Source organism: Symphalangus syndactylus, chromosome 11 (genome assembly GCF_028878055.3).
Source record: "Symphalangus syndactylus isolate Jambi chromosome 11, NHGRI_mSymSyn1-v2.1_pri, whole genome shotgun sequence".
Lineage (NCBI taxonomy): Eukaryota > Metazoa > Chordata > Mammalia > Primates > Hylobatidae > Symphalangus > Symphalangus syndactylus.
In genome coordinates this window covers 39,976,014-40,003,003 of record NC_072433.2, presented here as the reverse complement: position 1 = coordinate 40,003,003, position 26,990 = coordinate 39,976,014, and the positions used below count along the sequence as shown (strand labels likewise).

The following is a 26,990-nucleotide window of genomic DNA, read 5'->3' as shown; positions in this document are numbered from 1 at the left end:
ATGGCCAGTGATGATGAGCATTTCTTCATGTGTTTTTTGGCTGCATAAATGTCTTCTTTTGAGAAGTGTCTGTTCATGTCCTTTGCCCACTTTTTGATGGGGTTGTTTGTTTTTTTCTTGTAAATTTGTTTGAGTTCATTGTAGATTCTGGATATTAGCCCTTTGTCAGATGATTAGGTTGCAAAAATTTTCTCCCATTCTATAGGTTGACTGTTCACTCTGATGGTAGTTTCTTTTGCTGTGCAGAAGCTCTTTAGTTTAATTAGATCCCATTTGTCAATTTTGGCTTTTGTTGCCATTGCTTTTGGTGTTTTAGACATGAAGTCCTTGCCCACGCCTGTGTCCTGAATGGTATTGCCTAGGTTTTCTTGTAGGATTTTAATGGTTTTAGGTCTAACATTTAAGTCTTTAATCCATCTTGAATTAATTTTTGTATAGGGTGTAAGGAAGGGATCCAGTTGCAGCTTTCTACATATGGCTAGCCAGTTTTCCCAGCACCATTTATTAAATAGGGAATCCTTTCCCCATTTCTTGTTTTTGTCAGGTTTGTCAAAGATCAGATAGTTGTAGATATGCGGCATCATTTCTGAGAGCTCTGTTCTGTTCCATTGATCTATGTCTCTGTTGTGGTACCTATATTCTTGAATATAAGGTCAGATATTCTTTGAAAAATATCCCTCAGAAGGACGGAGGTGCCCTATATGTATCTGATTTCTTATAAGATACTTTATAATATGAGATCCTCTTTCAGTTACTTTGTTTGAATAGCACAGTACTGTTTGGGGAAAACATAGTCTCTTGAAACAGCCTCAGACAATGCTGGCTTTGAGTGCTTAAAAAGGCTGCTTCATGGAATTGAAAAAGAAAAGAAACAAAGATGTTTAACACAGATTTATTAATTATTGTAAAGATGATAGATCACTCTAAAAAAGCAATGCTGTAAGTGGATATGATCTCAAATAAATGTTTACAAGATGAATAACTATTCCACGTATCCTGACATTATGCAAATGGATACTTGTGGCTTGGTTTGGTATTTCCAGTGATAGTACCATAAAAGGATTTACAAGCTACTATGTCTCAAGCAGATTGTACAGACAGGCGTTTGCTCTGGAAAACTGTATTAGATGACTTGTAAGCTGACTCTAGTGATGAAAAAGACCCGGATGTCAACAATACATGTGAAGAGTGAATCAAATTGTCTCATGAAATGTGAGAGTGAATAAAATTATTTCTAAATTTATGCTTCATACCATGTGTAATTTAGTATATATGTAATTGACTGGGTGCCATGACTCATGCCTGTAATCCCAGCACTATAGGAGGCCAAGATGGGAGGATTGCTTGAGGCCAGAAGTTTGAGACCAGCCTGGGCAACATAATGAGACCTTGTCCCTACTAAAAATAAAAAAATTATCCAAGCATGGTGGCACCCCTGTAGTCCCAGCTACTTGGGAGGATGAAATGGGAGGCTCACTTGAGCCCAGGAGTTTGACGTTATAGTGAGTTATGATCACACCACTGTATTCCAGCCAAGGTGACAGAGTGAGACTCTGTCTCTAAAAGAAAAGAAAAAAAAAGATGTATGTAATTTAATTAATACATTTGATAATTGAGTTTTGACTAATTTCTATCTCTAAAAGATTATAAATTCAAAGTTGGCTAAAATTTGTTTGTATTCTCTTATTGGAAAAATAAGAGAGTGTCTTATTTTGGGTCATTGTATATTCACTTATATGTAATTATTATTATTTTCAAACAGAAACTGAGGCTTCTTGAAGAGCTTGAAGACACTTGGCTTCCTTATCTGACTCCCAAAGATGATGAATTCTATCAGCAGGTAAGGTATTTTAATATTTTTATCAGTTTCAGTGATGTGTTCTGATCAACCTTATTTTATCTATGAGGAAGCTGGGCTAGAGAGGTTAAATGACAGGTGAAAAGGTCAAATTAGATCACCCATGACTCCTCATGGCCCACAGAGCATGTACATTTCTTCAGAATCGGCTTTTTGCAGTGAATTTAATGCTTTAGCATAGTGACTGTTTTTATTTCCTCGGACATTCCACACTTCCTTGCCTCTGCTCATGCTGTTTCTTCTGCCTAGCTCCTCCTCCTTCCTTTTGCTCCTTATCCTGTTGCAGATGGCTAATTCTTCAAGAGTTCAGTTAAACATCACCTCCTTTGTGAACATTTTCCCAGCTTACCCTACCTACAAGTCAAGCTGATTGCACTCCTGGTAAATAACTCTATACCACCTAGCACATGGTATTGCAATTACAGAATTCTGTGTCTCTGTCTCTGAATTAGACACCACTGTTTCAATTACAAATGACAAAAACCCAAATCAAACTCACTGTGGCAAAAAATAAGGGGAATTTATTGACTTGCCTTAGAAGTCTAGGAGTACATGGCTAAATCCAACTTTACAAAAGATGTCACCCGATCACTGTTTTTTCCTGTTTTTCTTGGCTTAGCTTTCCTCTGTGTGATCTCATGCTCAATAGGCTCTCATCTGAGAGCATAGAAGGACTCTGACAGCCCGAGGGGTATGTGGTCTTTGGCATCTGGGATCTTAGAAAAAGGTAGTGAGTTCTTTTTCCCTGGTTCCATCAAATTCTCCAGGAAGTAATCCTGTTGGCCTGGTTGGAGTCATGTGCTTATCACTGAACTAGTCATCATGTTCAGGAGAGTCAAATGCTCCTGGTTGCCTGGCCTAGGTCATGCACCTACTCTTGGAGTGGGTTGGAGTGAGAGTACTCCCACCAAACTGTATGCACTATGTGAGTTAGACATGGGTGCTTTCCCAAAGGAAAATCGGAGTCCTCTTTCCAAAGAAGGAAGAGTAGGCCCTCTGGGCATGTAAAAATAATAAATTTTCACCTCTTCTTTCCTATTGGAGTGTGAAGTCTTGAAGCAGAGGATTGCCATGAAAATCGGAATAGGAATTAGGTCACAGCATCTTTGTATCTCTAGCACCTGCATGTACATAGCTGACCATCAGTAAGGAAGTAAGGAAGGAAGAGAGGAAAGAAGGACTTTACCCATCTAGAATCCAGGTCAATATGATTTCTGTGACTTCTAGCTCAATATTATTTCTAGGCCACTGTCTCTTATCTCCATTCCCATTTGATTTGCACCATCTGCCCTCTTCACTATCAGTCTTCTTATAGGTCTGTCTAGTTTTCCTCTTTGCCCCCCTTCATCCTTGAAGCTGTAGTATTTTCTAACCAAGATGTAAATCTGAGCATGGCAACCCTCTGCTTCAAATCCCACATCATCGACTGGCTCCTACATTTTCAGCCTCATCTCCCCTGCTCTTACACCTTTTTATCCACACTGGATTTTTGCAGTACTTTAAATTCACTATGAGTTTCATCTTTGGGGCCTTCTTGCTACGTCATCTGCTGACATACCTCTTTCTCTTTATCTGTCTCTTCTTTTTTTTTATTTTTTTGACACAGGATCTCACTCTGTCGCCCAGACTGGAATGCAGTGGTGTGATCTGGGCTCACTGCAACCTCTGCCCCCTGGGCCCTTGCGCTTCTCCCACCTCAGCCTCCCAAGTAGCTGAGACCACTGGCACGTGCCACCACGCCTGGCTAATTTTTTGTATTTTTGTAGAGACAGGGTTTCACCATGCTGCCCAGACTGGTCTTGAACTGAGGTCAAGCGATCCGCACACCTTGGGCTCACAAAGTGCTGGGGTTACAGGCATGAGCCACCATGCCCAGCCTGTCTCATTCTTTCCTTGGTGAACTTCTGTGTTACCTGTTACTAACAGTTCATATGTCATCTCCTGTAGGAAGCTTCCCTGACACCTCTACAACCAGAGAGTTGTCTCTGCTTCCTCTCTTATACTTTATCAGCACTTAATCTCACTTAATTTTTTTTTTTTTTTTTGAGACAGAGTCTCCCTGTGTTGTGTCCAGGCTGGAGTGCAGTGGCGTGATCTGAGCTCACTGCAACCTCTGCCTCCTGGGTTCAAGCAAGTGTGTCTGGCTAATTTTTGTATTTTTAGTAGAGACATGATTTCACCATGTTGGCCAGGCTGGTCTCGAACTCCTGACCTCAAGTGATTTGGCGTCCCAAATTGCTAGGATTGCAGGCATGAGCCATCACATCTGGCATTAATCTCACTTAATTGTAATGAATTTTTTTGTGTGCTGGCTTCCCTTATCCTCTGTACTTCGTTCAGTGCCGGGTACCTATCAGGTGCTGAATGAGTTTGCTTGAATACATGCACCCAATAGTTAATTTGGAAAACCAGTTATATATAATAATAATGAGTTTAGTATGATTTGAATTTTGCTTCTACACACATACACACTTGCCCAGGGATTTGGCATCTGGAAAGATTTGACAGATGTGTACAGAAATGTCATACCGCATACTGATAGGGTGGGTGTTCTCTTTTGAACTTTCCCAGTTTTCTAAATTATCTGCAGTGAATGTATATTCTTTTGCAATCAGGGAAAAAATAATTTTTAAAAGTACCCTTAAGACAGGTAAACACACAAAAATGCAATTAGTTCTGAAATGCTTACTAAATTTTCATAGCTATAAGCCTTCTGGTGCATGATTACATGCATTGTCACAAAGCAACTGCCGAGCCATTTCAGCTTTGGTCGTGTGAAAATGGTACAGGAAGAATGAGATACAAAAGGTTATCAGCCCACTGTGCTCTGAACCAGCCATCCACTGAGGGATAAAAGGAAACCCAAATGCAAACAGAACAACTATCAAGACTTCTCTGTTATCTTTCCAAGGCCCACAACAAACCCTGATACTAATATCTAATCACTCTAAGTGCACCTTCTTGTTTTTCTTTTCTTTTCTTTTTTTTTTTTGAGACAGATTCTCACTCTGTTGCCCAGGCTGGAGTGCAGTGGTGCGATATCAGCTCACTACAACCTCTGCCTCCTGGGTTCAAGCGACTCTCCTGCCTCAGCCTCCTGAGTAGCTGGGATTACAGGCACCTGCCACCATGCCTGGCTAATTTTTGTAATTTTAGTAGAGATGCGGTTTCACCATGTTGGCCAGGCTGGTCTCAAACTCCTGACCTCACGTCATCCACCCGCCTCGGCCTCCCAAAGTGCTGGGATTACAGGTGTGAGCCACTGCGCCCGGCCAAAGTATGCCTTCTAAGAAGGCTTAGTACTTCAATAAAACCTTAGTAAAAGTAAACCTCTTCTCTTAAAAGATGAAGTGAAAACACTTTTTAATGACATGAATAAATAGAAAGTTCAGACCTGACACTGGGTCCCTTAAACAGGCCCTCACCACAGGAATGCCAATCCAGCTGCTGGTCATAAACACAGGAGTCTGTGCAGCTTCCATTTGATTGACCCTTACAGTGTGCTAGGCTTTGTGCTACATGTTTTATGCATGCTCTCACATGCAATCCCCACAACAGCCTCATTCATTCGTTCCACAAGTAGGTATTCAGCAACTACTCTTCTTCAGACTTGAGGTAGTTGAGGTAGGTATTATTTCTGTTTTAGAAATCAAGAGAGGAACCAGGCACAACTGTAAGTTCCACCTACTTGGGAGGCTGAGACAGGAGGATCATTTGAGCCCAGGAATTGGAGTTCAGCCTGCATGTCATAACAAGGTTAAAAAAGGAGGAAATCAGGAGAGACTAAGTTAGTTATCTGAGTGGGAGAGCTGGAGTTCAGCCCATATTTGTCTGACTCTGAAGGCCCGTGCTCTTTCTGCTATATTGTCCACCTCTTGGTCTACCATGCTCCAATTCAAAACACCTTCAGAGAAGTTTTTCTGTTTCTTTTAATAAGACCATAGAGAAAAGAAGCAAAACCAAACCACCAAAGGTCAAAGCAGAAAAGCAGAGAGAACTTCTGTTAGCTCATCATGGAACAAAAGGAAACAAGGAATTATATAGTCAGAAAACAAACTCTGGCTTCCAGAAATATGAATGCAGCCCCTCTTATCTAAAGAAAATGAGACTGTCCTCAATAACCCCCTTGCCGTCACTGATTGTGTGCTAGCTATGTGCCAGGTTGTTCTGCTGCTACTTTAAGTGCATTACACATGTGAGCTCATTGAAATCTTGCTATACGCTTCTGAGACAGGTATTACTAAAACCCTATTTTAGAGACGAGGAAACCGAGGGACAGAGAGGTTCAAAAATTTGTTCAAGACTTCTGTGCAGGATATGTTGGGACTAGGATTTAAGCCTGGGCTGTTGGCTTTTGGGTCTCTACTCTTAAGTCCTATACTGCTTCTCTCTTCCCTTGTGTCTCTTCATCCTTCTGAGATGACTCTGCTCTTGTCTCAATGGTTCCAGACCTCTGTCCCCATCCCAGCTCTCCCTGTGACCTCCAGCTCTCCACTTCCAACTGCCTACGGAGCGGCTCTACCTGAAAGTCTTCCAGCTACATCTAACTCAACATGATTCATATTCATTAAGTTACTTACTCCATTAAACAAATGGATTTCACTCCCCGACTCTGTGCCAGGTAATGTTTTAGGCATTAGAAATGAAGTTGTGAAAACTGACAAGAGATTCGTGTCTTCTTTGAGCTTATTTCTTGTGGGGCAGGTGGTGTAGGGGCAAGCCATGTAGATACTTGTGGGAAGAATGTTCTGGGCCTATGGAACAGCAAAGCCTCTGAGGTATATTTGACAGGAAAAGCACCCGAGGCCAACATATCTGGAGCAGAGGGAGACAGCTGGTGAGAGCAGGGGAGACAGTGAGGGAGAGAGAGAGAGAGAGAGAGAGAGGGGCCTGGTTATACGAGAACGAGAACTTACAGTCTGTAAGTTCTGTAAGAAAAGCATTGGCGGTTACTCTGAGATGAGGAGGCATGAGAAGGCTTGGAGCACAAGCGTGACGGGATGTGACTTACATTTTAATAAGGATTCTTTCTACAAGGCTCCTCCCATTCAGCCTCTTCTCTAATGGTATCCCTTAGTCCCATTCTTGAAATTAGAAAGCTCACCACCCTCAACTTCTACCCATTGCTTTCTTCCCTCATTTAGTCACTGGGCCCCTGGTGGTTTTACCTCTTTAGGATCTCTCAAATTGTTTTTTCTTTTTCCATCCCACAGACACTGCCTCAACTATGTAGGCCACATTGATCACTTTCTGCCTCTGCAGTTTTAGCATCCCCCTGATTAGCATTCCTCATGCCCTCCCCAGTGCCATCAGAACTGACTTGTACCTCCTTGTTTTATAAATTTTGTTGAGTCGCCTTTGCTTCCAAGGTCAAGTTCAAATTCCTCAGCATATCCACCCTATAAGGCCATTGACTTTCTTGTTTGTTTTTTTTTCTTTGAGACAGAGTGTTGTTCTGTCACCCAGGCTGGAAGGTAGTGGTGCGACCTTGGCTCATTGTAACCTCTGCCTTCCAGGTTCAAGCGATTCTCCTGCCTTAGCCTCCCAAATAGCTGGGCACTATTTGGCACACGTCACCATGCCTGGCTAATTTTTGTATTTTTAGTAGAGACAGGGTTTCGCCTTGTTGACCAGGCTGGTCTCAAACTCCTGACCTCAAGTGATCTGCCTGCCTCAGCCTCCCAAAGTGCTGGGATTACAGGTGTAAGCCACTGCACCCAGCTGCCATTGACTTTCTGACCCTAAACTACCTCTCTGGTGTAATCTCATCCCATGGCCTAAAATGGCGCCCAACCATAAACTCTCGTCATAGGGAGTTCTTGGTTCCACCCTGACTCTGCTGTGCCCTCTTATCCTTCCTTGCCTTTGTGTCCACTAGTACTCTCTTCCCTTTTCTGTCTGGTGAGCATCTACTCTTAAAGACTTTACTTAAACACTGCATATTCTGTGAAGGCTTCAGAAAATCCCTTTTGTTCTAAAATGTATGAAAAATCTGACTGCTTCTCACCACCTCTGCTGCTTACACCGTGGCCAAAACTGCCATCATCTCTGTTGCAACAGCCTGCTGACTGGTTCTGCCTCCTTCCCCCGGTCTAGTTTAACACAGCATCCGGAATGATCTTTTGAAAACATAAATCAGCTCATTACACTTTCTTGCTCAAAGCCCTTGAATAGCTTCCCATCAGCCCAGGACCTGACATGCACCCACAAAGCTCTACATGCTTGGGTTCCTAACTGCTTCCCTCACCTCATTTCCTGCCCCTGCCCACTCCCCACCCCCCTCACACTTTTCTTCCTATTCTGGCACTTTACTCTTCCTGGAATAAACCAAGCTCACTCCTGCCCCAAGGCCTTTGCACTGAATGTTCCCTCAACCTGGAACTCTCTCATCCCCCCAGGCATCTGCAGAGATTGTATCCTTATTTCTTGCTTTCTTCTGCTCTGAGGTCATGTATCTAGAGGCCTTCCCTTACCACCCTGTGTAAAGTAGGCATACTTACCCCAGCACTCCCTATCCTACTTTCTCGGCTTTATTTTTCCCTATAGACTTATCATCATCTAAAATACCATATATTTTACTTATTTATATGCTTATTGTCTGGCTCACCTTACTAGGACTTGAGCTTCTAGAGAGAAAATAGACATTTTGCTCTCTTCCATATTCTCAGCACCTAAGTGCTTTGCAAATAGTATGTGCTCAATACATATGTATTCAGTACCTAAGGGATTTCCAGCTTTTCCTTCCTAATTATTCCCCGCTCCCATAGCAGTATATTCACACTTCTATTGTAGGACATTCTTCTCTTTTGGTTTACATTTTGGTCTATACTGTTAAATTATGAGATACTGTCAAATAGGACCTGTCTTCTTTTAATCCTTGTATGTCTGGCACTTTATACAGTGCCTGGTACATAGGAGGTATTTGAGAAATGTTAAATAAACAAAATGAAATGAAGTATTGAATGAATGAATGAATGAACAAGGATCTCTGTGTCATTTTGTAGCAAAGCTAATGTTACCTCAAGTCTTGTAATAGCTGTGGCAGAGTCTGAACAGTGACTCCAGAAGTGTATGCCTTCTGGAGCTCTAGTTTACATCATGCAGACAAGGTCTGGGTCAGGTGAGTGTTTAGCCCATTAGTCATCGAATGGCTGTCAAGTCGCAAGCATTTTACAACAAAAATTATATAGAAAATGAGTGATAGGGTGCAAATTGCTGAGTGCAAAATAGAAAGTGTTAGGAGCAAAATCTATTAACAGCTAGATTAGAAATACGCTCCTCTAAAATCAGAATATTCTAGTACTTTTAAGTGAAGGGCATTTCCCAAGTTACTTGAATATTTAAATTTTTTTTTCTCTCTACCCAAGGTTGAGTTCCACTGGGCTTCATTTAAGTGAGCCTCTGGTAAACTGGTATCTTACTTGTTTAAAAACCATGTCTGACTTCCCTGTGTGATGAAATCTTTCAGAAGCATCTCTTGATATGGGAGGAAAAGGTAGAATTTTTATATAATGGCTTAAAATAGACAGAAAATGAAGCCTGATCTCCAGAGAGCTTAGCTTTCCACATCTTTCAGCCATTGACAAAGGCCTGGCATGCTGGTATTTTATATCTAAAATACCTTTCCAAATACTTATTAAACTGTATAATCATCATTTATGCCACAGGATCATTTGTGAATCTCAAGAAATACAGTATGTGACCAGACAACTGCTAATATAAATTTCATGACTGCATATTCATTGGAAAAAACTCTAATGGGATTAAATGAAAAAAAGCCTAGCATATTTGAAAATCTGCCAACAGCTGTTCCAAATTATTGTGTGATATCTGATGTTCTACATGTACCTGTCCAAAATGGAAAGTGAACTTATTTGTTTGACAGAATGAATTAATATTAAGTTACTTAATGTTCACTTCTTCTCCAAAGTTACTTGTTCTTTTTTTTTTGTTTGTTTAAAGAAAAATTGAACAAATGTTACATAGTATGTTTATGTGTCGGGCACTGATTTAATTACTTTATAAACAATAAAAGAGGGCATTTAGGTTGGGATTTTTTTCTCTTACATTTTCTTTGAGATAGTGACAAAATTAGCCAGTTATTATTATTTGTTTTCACTGTGGTAGACTGAAAATTCCTCAGTCTTGAACAACAGATTTAAATAGTACCAGAAGTTCTCTTGAAGATTTTTGACCATTTAGAGCCATCAGAAAGAATCTCTTGGCAAATATAAGAAATGTCATGAAAATTAAGAATTTTTTTAGTGCAGCATCTTCACTCTGATTTTTCTGATTAAAAATATTTTACATTTATTTTGGGAAATTTGAAAATAATATAGATGTCTAAAGAAAATCAAAATGATGCTCAAGTACATTACTCAGGGATAACCACCATAAACTTGGCTATCTTTTTCTCCAATTTTTTTTTTTCTGTGAGCCTTTACATATGTACTGTTTTTCTTTTAATGAAACTGAGCTCTCTTGTCTGACTATCTTGTTACTAATTTCTTCTGTGACTATAGTTTCCTCCTGACTTTCAAACAGTTAAGTTTGTTACTTTAATATTCCATCACGTGGTTGTACCATTTTCCCTCCTAATCCCTTCTTGGGCATTTTGGTGGTTTTCAGTTTTTAATTATTATCAATAGCAGTATGATGAATATTCTTATAATCTTGGTGTGTTTAATAAATTCCTTATGATAAATTCCTAAAAGTAGAAAAACTGCATGAAAAGATATGGGCATATTTAGGTTCTGATAGATCTTGTGCAATTGTCCTTAAGCAATGTTGTAATAATTTGCATTCCTAATTGCACGCTATGAGAATATTGAATTTTGCCATTATCAACAATATGTATTACTATTATAAAATGTTTTAATGCAAATTTGATAGACAGTAACTAATTTAAGTATAATTTAATACAAATTATATATTTTCCAACTTTGATACAGTTAATATTTATTTATTTATCTATCTTTGAGATGGGGTCTCACTCTGTGGCCCAGGCTTAGGCTCACTTCAGCTTCCACTTCCTGGGCTAAAGCCATCCTTCCACCTCAGCCCCCCAAGTAGCTGGGACCACAGGTGCGTGCCACCACACCTGGCTAATTTTTTTGTATTGTTAGTAGATAGGGGGTTTCACCTTGTTGCCCAGGCTAGTCTCGAGCTCGTCAGCTCAAGCAATACACCCTCCTGAGCTTCCCAAAGTGCTGAGATTACAGGTGTGAGCCACCATGCCCAGGCAGTTAACTTTTTTATGTGCTAAGAGGCTTCTCTATTAATTTGCTTGTGAATGTGTGTGTGCATGTGTATTTAAATTTTTAATGGTTCTGCATTAATGGTTCTGCATTCTCGCCATATAGGTTGTACTTTTTTTTCCAGTTTGTTTGCCTTTTAATTTTATGATTTATTTTTTACAAAAATTTAAATTTTCAGATATTCACATCTATCAATCTTCTTTTTCAAAGTTTATTGATTAACTGTATATGTGTATAATTTACATACCATAAAATGCACCTTTTAAAATTGTACAATTCAGTGATTTTTGGTAAATTTCCAGAGGCGTACAACCATCATCACAGTAGTTTTAAAACGTTTTTAGCACCCCAGAAAGATCTCTCATGCCTCTTTACATTTAGTTTTCTTTCCTACCCCAGCCAAGATCTCCACTCATCTGCTTCAGTCTTTTAAAGCTTTTATTCTTAGAAGTGAGTCTTGAGCACTTATGTGGAACCAAGTGCTGTGGCTGTAACAGGTACTAATGCTATTTTCTTCTTTTTTTTTGAGACAGAGTCTCACTCTGTCGCCCAGGCTGGAGTGCAGTGGTATGATCTCGGCTCACTGTAACCTCTACCTCCTGGGCTCAGGTGATTCTCCTGCTTCAGCCTCCTGAGTAGCTGGGATTACAGATGCCCGCCACCACGCCCAGCTAATTTTTGTATTTTTAGTAGAAACAGGATTTTACCTTGTTGGCCAGGCTGGTCTCGAGCTCCTGACATCAGATGGTCCACCTGCCTCGGCCTCCCAAAGTGCTGGGATTACAGGTGTAAGCCACCACTCCAGGCCACTAGTGCGATCTTCTTTTAGGAGCTTGTGATCTTGCAGGACAGATTATTAAACCAATAATAGTTTAAATAAATATAGTTACAAATAGATAAGTGCTATGAAAGAGAAGTAAAGTGTGTGGAGTGATAACAGAGGGCACCTATTTGAGGGTGGAGATTCAGGAAAGGTTTCTATGAGAAAATAACCCAGGGATGGGAAGGACCATCCAGGTGTGGAGTTGGGGGAGGAGGCTGACGGAAGTATTTAAGAGCTGGACACTTGAGGACTGCAGGAATAGAAGCACATATGGTCAGAGAGAAAAGGGACATGATCTGAGTGGGAAAAAATTGGAATATTTTCCCATGCCATTATTTTCTTTTTATGCTCTTTTTTATGTCAAAGTATTTACAGATGATATTTGTGTGGTTATATGGTTTTCCTGGTCCATAGGGTTATAATTTCCCCATATTAAATATATCTTATACAATGTTGAGACCCAGTGTATGTTGAACAAGGGCAGCAAGATTTTAATGGGGGGCAGGCAGGCGTTTGTGCCTATGAGTGCATTATTTTCAATATTCCTTTCTTAGTCCCAGAGGGGAGTGTGTTCAGAAACAGAGTTCTTGGGAATTACCATACTTTTCTTTATTATTTTATACTAAGGACCATTCAGAGAGTACTGGAGGTGTTAAGACAGTGTGAAGAAATTACCTTTTTCATCACTTCTTCATCATTGCTTTGAGTATACTGGGGCCTCAGGGACTTGCTTAGAAAGTAGCTAGTATAGTGATAGAATTAGAGTTGCTGCTCATGGCTTCAGAATATTTGCTGTCTGCCTACAGGATTGCATTGCTTTCTTCATAAGCCATGTAAATAGAAAGTACGATATCACTGTTTCTGTTTTCCAATGGAGATAACTAAAATATGGAAACTCAATCCTTAATGGATCCCTGACAATCTCAATGACAGTCCATAGTGGTATGCCACATGACTCCCCTCTTTGTCACTTTCAATTCATGGTCAACACCTCAGATAGGCATTTTGAGAAGCAGGGCAGTCCTACCACACTTACCTAGTAAAGTCATTTTTTCACATTCAGGCTTGACTCATTCATTTTTCTGCTGCATACTTCCTCCCACTTTCTGCATGTCTTCTATAATATCTCCTGCATTCTGCCTCAGTCAGAACAGGCTAGATTATGCTATAGTAACTGATAACTCTCAAATCTCAGTGGCTCCACACAATAATATTTCTTGTCCATTTTATGTATCATTTGTGGGTTGGCACAGAGTCACTACCCATTAAAGTAGTTCAGAGATCCAAGCAGCCACCAGCTGGTTGCTGTGGCAGAGGGGTGCAGAGTATGCTGGAGGGTCTTGCAGTGACAATGACATGTTCCAGGCTGGAAGGGATGGCCATCATTTTTCACTGGACAGAAGTAATCCCATGTTTCATCCATCATGAGGGGACCGGGAAGTGTAATTTTACACTGGGCCCAAAAAGCTGGGTGGCAGAGGAGGAATCCAGAACTATTTGGCAAACAGCTGTAATGACCAGCATACATTCTTAGCTAGTGATTCACCTTAACTTCAATGAGAAAGTCAGAGCGTTCTCTAACTACCACCCCTCCAAAAGAAACCCTAGAACGTACTCATCTGCCTACTGTTATTACATTTATCATCCTATCTGAATTCATACCTTCTTTCTCCTTCTAGCCTATTCCAATATAAGAAGTATCTGCTCTCCTATCCAAATATTTTTGATCACATACTCTTATCAGTAGATAAGCACATACTGTGACGTCCTAGAAAATGTTTAACAAGTGGCCTGTAGGGAGAAAGAACCAGCCTTGATTTTTAGTGTTTTTTGATTTCCGCAGTGTAAATACTCTCACTGTGGACAGTTTCAAGCCACTGTCATGGTGTTACTGAATGCGCAGTTGGAAAGAGATGTACACAATGGGCTCTGATGAGCCAGTGTGGACTGACTCCAGCACACCACCGGTAGTGTGCTGGTGGTAGTACTCATGTACTTGTGTCTGTTTTATAATAATATTCATATTAAACCTATTTGTGTGTATATGTGTATATATATATATAACATACATATTTTAATAATGCTTGAGTTCTTTCATTTTATATTAAAAATAAAGCAGTTCTACCTCTCCCCTATGCCCCACCACTCTACCAGATCGCCTTACAAATCCCTGCATACCTGACTTGGGGGCTGCTGCTCTAGACACTCAAGGTCTCGAGTTCTTTGGTTATTCACTCTCTGTGCATCATCAGCCTCTTTCTCTTGTATCATTCTCATGAGTGTACTGAGAAACTCTGGTGTTCTCTAGCGTCTTCCATCATTAGAGATTGTCCCTTAGTCTAGCCGTCTTCTTTATCAAAAGCTCCATTTTTCTACTCCCCTTCATAGCAGAACCATTCAGAGACATCTCTACATGCCATCTCACTTCCTCCTCTTTCATTCCATCTTCGCCTACTCCAATCTGACTTCCACCCCCAGCACTCTACTGAGATTGCTCTTGTCATTGCCATCAGTGATTTCCATGCTGCCAAATCTACTGGATCATCTGTCCTCATCTCACTTGGCCTCTCAGTGTCGGGTGACATAGTTGACTACCCCATCCTTCTAGAAATGCTCTCCTCTTTTAGCTTCTGCGTTAACACACTCTGCTGGTTCTCCTTTGTTGAGGCTTCTGCTGCGACTCAGGAAATAGGTTTGGTCTCCTTTTGACATTTGTACTGTTTCCCTAGGTGATCTCATTCATTTCTAGGCCTTTAAAACCAAGCTGTGTGCTGATCACTCCCACATTGCGTTCCTCTGCCCTGCTTTCTCTTCTGAGCTCCAGATGTGTACATCTAATTCCCCTCCCCCTGCCCACCATATTTTCACCTGGAGGTTTCATAGGTATCTTCAAGGCTGCAGCTCCAGAGTGAACTCTTCATTTCCCCCTTTTCTTCTTTCTACTATTTCTCTTTTGCCTCAGTTTTCCTTATTTCACAAAATAGTAAATTGTTTATTTAGTTGTTAAATCCAGAAATCTGGAATGTATTCTTAACTTCTATCCTGAGCAACAGGGAGAAACCCTGTCTCTACTAAAAATACAAAATTAGCCAGGTGTGGTGGCACATGCCTGTAATCTCAGCTACTCGGGAGGCTGAGGCAGGAGAATCACTTGAACCCAGGAGGCGGAGGTTGCAGTGAGCCGAGATCGTGCCATTGCACTCTAGCCTGGGCAACAAGAGCGAAATGCCGTCTCAACAAAAGCCAAAAAACCCCAAAAGACTTCTATCTTTTTTTATCCCTTACATCTAATTCATAAGCACATCCTTTTGTTCTACCTACAACGTATGTATTTCATCTGTCCATTTATCTCTGTCTCTATTTTAGTCCAGACCATCATCACTTTTCTTCCAGATGATTGTAATAGCACATTCCACGCTCAACTGTGCCTCTTTCCAATCCGTGCCTGATATTATAACTAGGAGCATTTGTATAAGATGTAAATCAAGTTATTTTTCTCCCTTCTACATCCTCCAGTGCATCTAGAGTTAGCTCCAGATTCCTTACCATGACCTCTAAGGCTGTGTGTGATCTGGCCTCTGCTTTCCTCTGCCTCCTCGTCGCATGTCACTCTGTCTTTGGCTCTTGTGCTCTAGTAAAACAAGCCTTTTTTTGTCCCTAGAATAGGTTGGTCTTTTTCCTGAGTGCCTTTGGCTTCTTTGGTCTGTGTTTCGGGGAAGCACTTGCTCTGGCTTGTCATATTTCTGGTGCCTTCTTTTTCCTGAAGATCTCAGCTTAAATCCCGTCTCCTTAGAGAATTCTTCCTGCTCTAATAAGATTTCCTACTGGTTTGTTTCTGTCTTAGTGCTTAACACAATTTGGGGTTGCTTTTCTTTATTTATTTACTTGATTTGGTAGAAAGCTTTGTGAGAGCAGGGACCTTATTTCCATCTGGTGGTAGGTGCTCAATAAACAGATGTTGCATGAAAAAAAATGTATGGAAGAATACTGGTGTTGCCCTGTCTATCATATGAATGGTAATTACTGAATGAAGACAGAGAAGGAAGGTATCTTAACAATGGTGGGCAGCACAATACAGGGAGGACAGGTTAATGTGTTGATCATGTCTGACTCTTTCTTTAAGACAGCCTAAAACTAGGAAGGGACAAATCAGATCAAACGTTACAGAGGTAAATGTAAAATCCCGTGATTTGGTTACAAATAAATCAGTTGCATTATACAGAATCAGGAAACCCAGCCTGACACCGATTCACATGCCAGGTTCTAAGGAAAGTGGTAGCCGAAAAGCTAATGCAGCCCTAACCTACATTAATCATTCAATGTATTTCTGTATTAGGGGAGGGAATTGGCTAATATTACTCTCCTCCAGTGACACCAGTAGAATTATTAGAACTTTCTAGAATTGCAAGGTAGTAACACCTCATTCATCCATCCACGAATCCATTTATTCATTCTTTTACCATTTACTGAGTAAATTCTGGACACTCGTATTATAGCCATGAGCAAAATTGCCGTGGCTTTTGTGTTCATGGAACTTAATGTCTAACTCCTGAAGAGAAGTGGGTTCTCTTTTTGTGAAAGTGTTAAGCAGAAACCAGTTTGTCATTTATTGAGAGATAATGCATTCTCGTGGTTAAGAACTCATGCCCTGGAAGCCAGGAGTTGGTGTCCAGGGGCTTTAAATTCCAGCTCCAATATTTGCCAGCTGTGTGACTTTGGGCAAATTAATGTCTTTGGTCAAATTAATGTCTCTGTGTTTCAGTGGTCTCATTTATAAACTGGAGATAATAATGCTATGCATAGAGTTAAAATGAGCTAATGCACACAAATAACTTACAACAGTACCTGGTACATAGTACGCACTTAATAAATATTTTAGATAATAAGCAGTTAATAAAATGGTGTTGAGATTTAGGGTGAGAAAAAGTGGTCACAGAGTAATCCTGGTGTATCAGGACCCACATTATTATTTTTTGTTTTTTATTAAAGATTGTTAGTAATTTGAGCTTGAACTTAAAATCTTGAGTGCAGAGTTTGATGACATTTGTTTTATTTGGTTTTCTGTTTTGGGCTAGGAAGATGTGACTCATATTTAGAAATAACCACCAGGTAGTCCCCCCACAACTCCCCAAATGCATACAAAGAAACACACCTTTGGAAATAATGCAGTTATGACTATACATCAACGTCTGTTTTTGCTTTGGTTTTGTTTTAGTGGCAGCTGAAATATCCTAAACTAATTCTCCGAGAAGCCAGCAGTGTATCTGAGGAGCTCCATAAAGAGGTTCAAGAAGCCTTTCTCACACTGCACAAGCATGGCTGCTTATTTCGGGACCTGGTTAGGATCCAAGGCAAAGATCTGCTCACTCCGGTATCTCGCATCCTCATTGGTAATCCAGGCTGCACCTACAAGTACCTGAACACCAGGCTCTTTACGGTCCCCTGGCCAGTGAAAGGGTCTAATATAAAACACACCGAGGCTGAAATAGCCGCTGCTTGTGAGACCTTCCTCAAGCTCAATGACTACCTGCAGATAGAAACCATCCAGGCTTTGGAAGAACTTGCTGCCAAAGAGAAGGCTAATGAGGATGCTGTGCCATTGTGTATGTCTGCAGATTTCCCCAGGGTTGGGATGGGGTCATCCTACAATGGACAAGATGAAGTGGACATTAAGAGCAGAGCAGCATACAACGTAACTTTGCTGAATTTCATGGATCCTCAGAAAATGCCATACCTGAAAGAGGAACCTTATTTTGGCATGGGGAAAATGGCAGTGAGCTGGCATCATGATGAAAATCTGGTGGACAGGTCAGCGGTGGCAGTGTACAGTTATAGCTGTGAAGGTACAGTCTGCTCTTGGAAAAAGCAGCCCTGTATGTAATAATATGACCCGAGTTGTTTAGGCTCTGGAGATACACACGCATATACATGAACATGTTTGTATGTGTGCTTGCGTGTGTATATGCACATGCGTGTGTGTGTATCATGTGTCCTTTTTAGTCTTGTCACACCTGTATGTCTGCAGAACATGCCTCTTTCTCATCTAGCCATGCTAGCTGGCTCATTGTTATACTGTACTCAGAATATTTTCACACGTAAGCACTACTGTCATTTGTCTCTCGTGTGCCCAGGAGAGCAGCCTCTTGGTTTCAGACAGCCAACTGTCTTTCTCTACATCTCAGAGGAGATTGTACAGTTGCTATAATTAACTTGCTGATAAAGAGCTGGGAAAACAAAAATCTGTCAAATCTTTCCAGGTTCCCACAGGTGCACATTTCCAGACTTGCCAAAATATTTTATTATGGTTGACATCACTATCTTGATGGGTGTGATTTGTCAAATATGGGCTTGTTCTTGGCTTCATATAGTTTGTAACTACTGTCCTTCCTTGCCAGAAGCAATTGAGGTAGGTATTGTAAGCAGACAGTCCTCTATTTTCAGGAAACTCCCTAGCCCTCTACCCAATTCTGCAGTTTTCGACCTTGTTGGGTGGCTGTGGTAGACTTGTTCTTGCATTTTTTGATATATAATCCCCTTGAAACAGAGATCATAGGCCACCTCTTAGTAGCCCACCCAAATTTCTCTTCTTCTTTTATTGTTTCTCTGTGTTTATGGCCCTCATTTTTCCTTAGAATAGAATTACAAAAATGGTAGTTGAACAGATCGAGGAGAGCATGACTCTGTTGACTTTCTTTTGTGCCTGATTATTTGGCAAAGGGATACAAGACATAGTATCAGCTCTCCTGTCTGATTTACTGGAAGATGTTTGGAAAACCAGAATTCTGGATATCCCATCAGGGAATGACTGGAACTTTCCAGGGTCATTATTTTCTGACAACTCTAGTTATTTGATTGGATTTTTGTTTGTTGTTGTTATTTATTTACTAAAATGACTGTTTTGGAAAAGAGATTCAAGAAAAAAAAGATCTTTAAAGTACTCTTTAAATTTCTTACAATTTCCCAGTCTCAAAAATTTCCTCAGAACTACTAATATTTTTTCTAACTTTACCTTATGTCTTCAGTCTGAAACAAGGAACTAGTTTAGCATTTGGAAATTTCACCACTTTCCCTGGCATCTCAAATAATGATGCTGACCTAAGAAAATCGCTTGAAGGGATTTAATGCTGTCCTAATGGAAAGAACTGAGATCCTCTGATCTTTAATAAGGACTTGCCAGGGATTTAAGAACTATCACATCCAAGAACTCTGATGTGAACGAACAATGGAGTTAGTTTCTTTCTTAAGGAGACAACTCTCCAAACCTGAAGCAGTGGTATGTGATAGTACAAAGCTCTACAAAGATGTCTTTGTGCTCCCAGTTACTCTCAGCCCTCCAGTTTAATAGTCCTATTGTACTCCCTTCGGCGTGGGTGATCAAGTAGTTTTTGAAACCTAGAATATCTTTCAGAAAGGAATTTAAATGTCTAATGAATAGTTTCTATGCTCAGGAGTAATTAAGACTGATAAAGTATACAAATATAAATTACATATAAATACAGAAATGTTGGTACTTAACGAGGGAACTGTAGAGTTTGAATCTGTAAGAGCGGTGTGCAAACTCCTTTGTTCTCTTAACCCCAGAAATTCTCAGAACTCCATCTAATAATAATAGCAATACTGGGAATGCTCATTTATTGAGCACCTACTATGTGCTACATGCTGTTATAAGCATTTTACATGCATTAACTCATTTTATCTTCCCAACAATTCAAAGAACAAAATAGTAATGAAGTACTATTGCTATGCTCATTTTACAGATGAGGAAACTGAGTCACAGAAGGTTGATTAACTTGTTCATGGTGATGCAGCAAGTAATTAGCGGAGTTAGGATTTGAGCACAAATATCCAGGCTTCAGAATCTTAACACCTAAGGCTATGTGCATTATGAGCAGGTGTTTCTTATCCCAGCAGTGTAGTCATCTCAGGGATTTTATTATTTTACTTTTTTAATTTTTTGAGACAGAGTCTTGCTCTATCTCCCAGGCTGGAGTGCAGTGGCACGATCTCAACTCACTGCAACCTCCACCTCCTGGGTTCAAGTGATTCTCCTGCCTCAGCTTCCCAAATAGCTGGGATTACAGGCATGCACCATTACTCCCAGCTAATTTTTTGTAATTTTAGTAGAGACGGGGTTTCACCATGCTAGCCAGGCTGGTCTCGAACTCCTGACCTCGTGATCTGCATGCCTTGGTCTCCCAAAGTGCTGAGATTACAGGTATGAGCCACCGCGCCCAGCCAGGGACTTGGGTTTTTAAAATGTACACCTTCTGGAGAGGTTAAGGGGATGTTCCACTTGCTTTTTCTTGCAGGTCCTGGTGTCTTCCTTTCTCCAGCTTTACTTCTCACCCACGTCTGCTGTAGCTTTCTAGCACATACTGTCAGATGATTGGAATGCATCAGATTATCTTATTTGATGAAACAGAACCTTTCTGTAGGTGTCTGGCTGTGTGTCAGACGGTGTACAAAGCATGTGGCTCTGGGTCAGATGGTTTACAAAGCATGTGCCTTGAAACTCTGTGGTGGGCGCATGTCTTCTAAGTGACAAGTGATATCTGTTTAGTTTTCTGGTCTTATAATCCTTGGCAGAATGCCAGAACTATGGCAAAGGTGGACTTGAAGAGAATCATTTGGTTTAAAACCTTGGTTGAGGTTGAGAAGGGCTTAAGGAGGTCACAGAGAGTGGACACTTCAGAGAATTGTATTTTTTTCTGTGTCCTTGAACTTGTTTGTCAATGAGCTGTTCTAGACAGTATGGGAACTCCAAAGGTAAATCAATGGCTTTCTCACTTTGAGGTAATAGGTGAGGTTAGGTGGGCGCTCGTGATTATAATTATGAAATGATGAAACATTAGGTTTGAAAGAGACTTTTGAAATCACTTGATTCTGGCCTCTCATTTTACAAATGAAAACACCGAGAAGGGAAGTGGCTTGGCCAAGGTCACATTGCTACTTAGTGACAAGAGCAGGGATTTAAGTTGGAAAGTGTTCCTTGCCACTGGAGAGGTTCACGTAAAATGCATTGGGAATTCAGATACAGAAGTGATTGCTTCCTGCTGAAATTAAATTCAGTTGAAGCTTAAGATCTTTCAAGACTCTGCTCTCAATACCTTTTCCCAGAGAAATCTTCCTGTAGATTTATAATGAGCCAGTCATCCCTCTTTGGTTTATTTTCATGAGTAGAGGTCATTGAGAAGTAATTTGTATAGGATACGTGTAATTATATACTAAATTCATTGGCTTTCACATGCCGTTCTAGTTAATAGATATCTCCAGTAGGAAGATTGAAATGGTACAATTTTTAATCAGGAATGGCTTCGGGGAACCATATGTAAATAGGCAGAATATTTGATTTTCCTATTCCAGCTTTGCTGGCAATTGCTTGTTACTCCTAGCTATAAAAAATGAACTTTAGCGGGGAAGGCATTAAAAATCCAGTGTTTAATATGGTCCAGCACCTTGTTCTTTGACTGGAACACCTTCAGAAACATCACTTAGATCAACAGTAACTATTGGCTATCATTTTTGTTTCTTTGTTTGGAAGGAAACATTTTCTGTGGAATTGTCTTTCTAGAAAGAAAAGCAATTCTTAAGATTTTAAACTAGTGCCAAGTATTGCATATTCTTGACATTATTTTCCAGACTCCCACAAAGAGCCAGGAAGGCAGCTGGGTGCGGAGGCTCACGACTGTAATCCCAGCACTTTGGGAGGCCAAGGCAGGTGGATCACAAGGTCAGGAGTTCAAGACCAGCCTGGCCAACATGGTGAAACCCTGTCTCTACTAGAAATACAAAAATTAGCTGGGCGTGGTGGTGCACACCTGTAGTCCCAGCTACTCGGGAGGCTGAGGCAGTAGAATTGCTTGAACCTGGAAGGCAGAGGTTGCAGTGAGCTGAGATCGTGCCACTGTACTCCAGCCTGGGCGACAGAGCGAGATTCCGTCTCAAAACAAACAAACAAACAAACAAACAAACAAACAAACAAACAAGTATCCAAAACCCAGGAAGGCTCACAAAAGGAAGAAACCGATCCATGTTTCCTGTTGAGCATGTGATAGGCTGGAAAGTAGAGACTTCGCAATAATGTTCTTGGAATTCTAGGATTTCCATTCATGTCTTTGATTTGGGAAAAATTGCATCCCCTTAAGGATGGAAATTTGTTCCCATAATTCTTGAATCTCTATTTTAACATGACTTGCTCTATATTTCTCAGCTCTCACTGAGACCATGAAAAGCTAGTTTATAATTACAGCTTGGAGTTTTGGAGTATTCATAAAAACGCTGTGATGTTTAATGTTATCTTAGCTTCCCAGCATCCCTGTCTAAAATCTCAAAGCTTATTCGACCTAGCTTTGTTTTATTGTATCATGCTGTGCCTTGTCAATGATTTTTGAAATCACTTATACTGCTCAGTAAAACTTGTTTGGTCTTATAAGTCACATTTTTTGGGGTGACCAGCCAGTTATGTATTCATTTAACAATAAGGTCTCCCATGAAGAGCCAAGAAGGCTTACAAGAAGACCAAAGGGGGGAAAAAACTTACTTGATCTACAAAGTTACATTTTTTTCATGCCTATGCAATTATTTTTTCATTTAACAATAAGCGTCTACTATTTGCTAGTCAGTTGTCTAGATGCTGAGCATGTATCAGTGAACAAAACAGACAAAAATTCCTGCCCTCATCGAGCTCACATTCTAGCAAGGGAAAACAGAAAATAAAAGTAGATTGTGTAACAAGGGTGAGGGATCATCTTACAATTTTAGATAGGAGAGCCAGGCAAGGCCTTGTTGAGGGGGTAACATTTAAGCAGATTGGAAGGAGAGATTGAGCCACTGAGAAATTTGAAGGGGCAGCACATGGGTGGGAAGATAGAACATGATTGGGATGTTTCAGAAGCAACAAGTGTGGATGGAATAGAGTGAGAGAAGAGGAAACGAAATGAAGACAAAGGGACAAGTAAATGGGTGGCAGAAGATAGGGCTTTGTCATGTTAGAATACATGACAGGTATTGGATTTGGAGTGAGATGGGGAGCCACTGAGGAGTAGAAGAAGGGAAGCAACACCAGAAACAGGAGAGCCCACAGAGGTGACCAAAGTAATCCAGACTAGAGATATGATGGTCTAGATTAGAAGAGGCAGAGCAGGGGAGAAATGTGTAAATACAGTCCTATAACTTTTTACCAACAAAGAGAGTGGCAGTGTTTCAGCACCGGTGAGAAAGGATGACCAGCAGTGGCGTCTCCCATTTGTCAAGAGAAGGCTAAGCCTGTAAGAATGGCTACATTTTCTCCCCTCTGTGAATGGCTTTATTCGGGAATAACTGACGTACAATAAGCTATACATATTGAACATTTATAGTTTTATAAGTTTCAACACACCTGTGAAACTATCCCCACTATCAAGATAATGAACATACCCATTATTTCAGAAGTTTCCTTGTGCCCCTTTGCAATTCCTCTTCCTGACAGATGTTTTCTTTTTTTATTGTTTTTTATTTGTTTGTAGAGACTGGGTCTCAATATGTTTCCCAGGCTGGTCTTGAAATCCTGGCCTGAAGAGATCCTCCTTGCTGAGCCTCCCAAAGAGCTGGAATTACAGGTGTGAGCCACTGCGTCAGCCTGGATTTGTTTTCTGTCACTAGATGAGTTGGCATTTTCTAGAATTTTAACCAGATAGAATTATATATGTGCACGATTCTTTAACTTAGCATAGTTATTTTGAGATTCATCCATGTTGTTATGTGTATCAGTAGCTCATTCCCTTGTATCCTTTTTTATTTCAATAAAATATACATAAAATTAAGCATTATAACCATATTAACTGTACAGTTGAGTGGCATTAAGCATCATGCTACACTGAATCTCTGTACCCATTTAAACAATTACTCCCCATTTCTCCTTCCCCCACTTCCTGGTAACCACTGTTCTGCTTTCTGTCTGTATTATATTTCACTATTCTAGGTACCTCATATAAGTGGAATCATACAATATTTGACCTTTTGTGTCTAGATTATTGATATGGTTTGGCTGTGTCCCTGGCCAAATATCAACTTGAATTGTTTCTCCCAGAATTCCCACATGTTGTGGGAGGGACCAAGGAGGAAGTGGTTGAATCATGAGGCTGGTCTTTCCCGTGCTATTCTCATGATAGTGAGTAAGTCTCACGAGATCTGGTGGGTTCATCAGGGGTTTCCGCTTTTGCTTCATCCTCATTTTCTCTTGCCACTGCCATGTAAGAAGTGCCTTTTGCCTCCTGCCATGATTCAGAGGCCTCCCAGCCATGTGGTACTGTAAGTCCAGTTAATCCTCTTTTTGTTTCTAGTTTCGGATGTCTTTATGAGCAGCATGAAAACGAACTAATACAATCATTTTACTTAACATAGTGTCCTCAAGATTCATCTATGTTATGGCATGTATCAGAATTAAATTCCTTTTTAAAGATGAATAATATTCCATTGTATGAATATACCACATTTTGTTGATTGTTTCATCCATCGGCTATTCATAATAGCCATCTTTTGGCTATGGTGGATAAAGTTGCTGTGAACAAATATCTCTGTATACAAATATCTGTGTGAGTCTCTGCTTTCAGTACTTTTGTGTATATACTTTTTTTGTGTATGTACTTTTGTGTATGTACTTTTGTGTAGGATTGCTGGATCAAATGATAGGTCTATGTTGACATTTTTGAGGAACTGCTATACTGTTTTCTACAGCAACTGAACTGTTTTACATTCTCACTGGCAATGCACAAGGGTTCTAATTTCTCCACATCTATGCCAACACTTACTGTTCCCTGTTTTTTGATAACAGCCATCATAATGGGTATGAAGTGGTATCTCCTTGTGGTTTTGATATGCACTTTCCTAATGATTAATGATGTTGAACATCTTTTCATGTTCTTAGCCATTTATATATCTTCTTTGGAGACATGTCTATTCCAGTTGTTTGCCCATTTTTGAATTTGGCTGTTTTTTAGTTGTTGAGTTTTGTGAGTTCCTTATGTATTCTAGATATTAATTCCTTATCAGATAAATGACTTGCAATGTTTTCTTCAAGGATAGCTGAACTTTTTTTTTTTTTTTTTTGAGATGGAGTCTCGCTCTGTTGCCCAGGCTGGAGTGCAGTGGCGCAATCTTGGCTCACTGCAAGCTCCACCTCCCGGGTTCACGCCATTCTCCTGTCTCAGCCTCCCGAGTAGCTGGGACTACAGGTGCCCACCACCACGCCTGGCTTATTTTTTGTATTTTTAGTAGAGACGGGGTTTCACCATGTTAGCCAGGATGGTCTCGATCTCCTGACCTTGTGATCCACCCGCCTCGGCCTCCCAAAGTGCTGGGATTATAGGCACGAGCCACCGCGCCTGGCCTGAACTTTTAATGATATATTAATGTGATGAGCAAGGGATCAGAGAACAGTGGAATAGACTTTACTGTCCATGACATTGATTAGGCACTTAAATTCTATACTACTGAATGACATCATTCATATTGGTATTAATTAGCTATGGGACCTTAAGCAAGTTACTTAAATTACTTGTGACTCAGTTTTCTCATCTGTAAAATAGTGATCAGAGCTGTATCCACCTCAAGATTGTGAGAATTAAACACTTGTAAAGTGCCAAGAACATAACAGCAGTAATTAGCACATAGTAAGCATTCAATGCTGTGTTATTTTTAGTTTTTATCAAAATTATTCATTCATATCATTTTTACAAGTCAAATATATTTATAAGATTTGTTAAGGAAGAAAAAGCAGGAGTTTTTACACCTTTTCTTCCCAATTTCCTTTCCACAGGTAATCATTTCTACTCTTTTCTTTCAGGTAATGCTTTTGGTAGTTGATAACATACTTAGATTTTTTGAACATTATATATTGGCTTCCTGATATGGAAGGTGAAGATTTACTTAGCTCTCTTCTTTCTCCCTGCCTGCCTACACATGTACATGCTTCTGATTCCCATTATAGATTTACTGTAATTTTGATTATATCACTATTCAGCCTTTATAGTTATCATATATATATACATGAGAATGCCTTCCAGGACCTGTGATCTGTTATCCTTTTCTTTTCAACTTTTTTTCTTGCATTAATGGTAGTCTTGCTTTTTGTGTATTTGTATAGTTTTCTATGTAGTTATGACTAATTAAATCCCTTGCTATCTACCACATCTCCTCTTCTCAAGAGCTTCAGAACCATCAGATATTCTGTCCGTTTCATTTTCTTGGAGCACTGTCTTCCAGAGTCTTCTCGTCTGCTCTAATCTGGCGTTCTATGCCTGATGCATGGGGATCCCCTTCCGTGATCTCTTCATTGTAATGCAGTGGATTCCTTTACTTCTGTCTTTTGTGGACTCCTCACATTCCTGCATCCTGGCCTTGCACTTTCCTGACTGTTTTCTTATTTTGGTGGAGCATGTCCTACAATGTTTTCTTCAGAAAGGATGCTTAGGAGGTAAATTTTTAAGACCTTAAATGTCTTCAATCATCTTTATTCCACCTTGGCATATGTAGATTCTTCCAGTATGAAAACCTTGTTAGGAAATAATATTTTTTTCAGAATCGTAGTGACATTGCATTACTGTCTTTTATCTTACAGTGTTCATGTTAAGAGTTCTGAATTTTTCTTCAGCTTTTATGTCGCTTTTTTTGTTGGATCTTTTTTTGAATGCTTTACAATTTCACAGTGATATTTTTCACTCATTTTACTGTCATTGTGTAGGGCTTTCAATCATGCCCTTCAATTGTTGGACATTTTCTTGAATTGCTTTGTTAGTTATTTCTTCTTCTGCAGTTTTCTCATCTCTTTGGAATGCATATGATTTAGTTAACTTTCTGGACTCTTCCTCTAGTTTTCTTGTTTATTACCTTATTTTCAATCTTTATGTTTGTTTTTTAGTCTAATATCTGGGAGATTTTCTTAACTTCCAACCTATTTTTTTTGAGATGGAGTTTTGCTCTTGTTACCCAGGCTGGTGTGCAATGGCACAATCTCGGTTCACTGCAACCTCCACCTCCCAGGTTCGAGTTATTCTTCTGCTGCAGCCTCCTGAAT

The 26,990-nt window shown here is 40.1% G+C and overlaps 1 protein-coding gene across 1 annotated transcript in view; it reads left to right on the top strand.

Annotated features, from left to right (window-relative positions):
- The window catches only part of FTO (FTO alpha-ketoglutarate dependent dioxygenase), a 415,383-nt gene that overhangs the window by 107,310 nt on the left and 281,083 nt on the right, over window positions 1-26,990 (top strand). Inside the window, 2 exon segments of the mRNA XM_055232690.2 lie at window positions 1,763-1,840; window positions 17,154-17,781. Of these exon segments, the coding sequence (XP_055088665.1) occupies window positions 1,763-1,840; window positions 17,154-17,781 (706 nt within the window).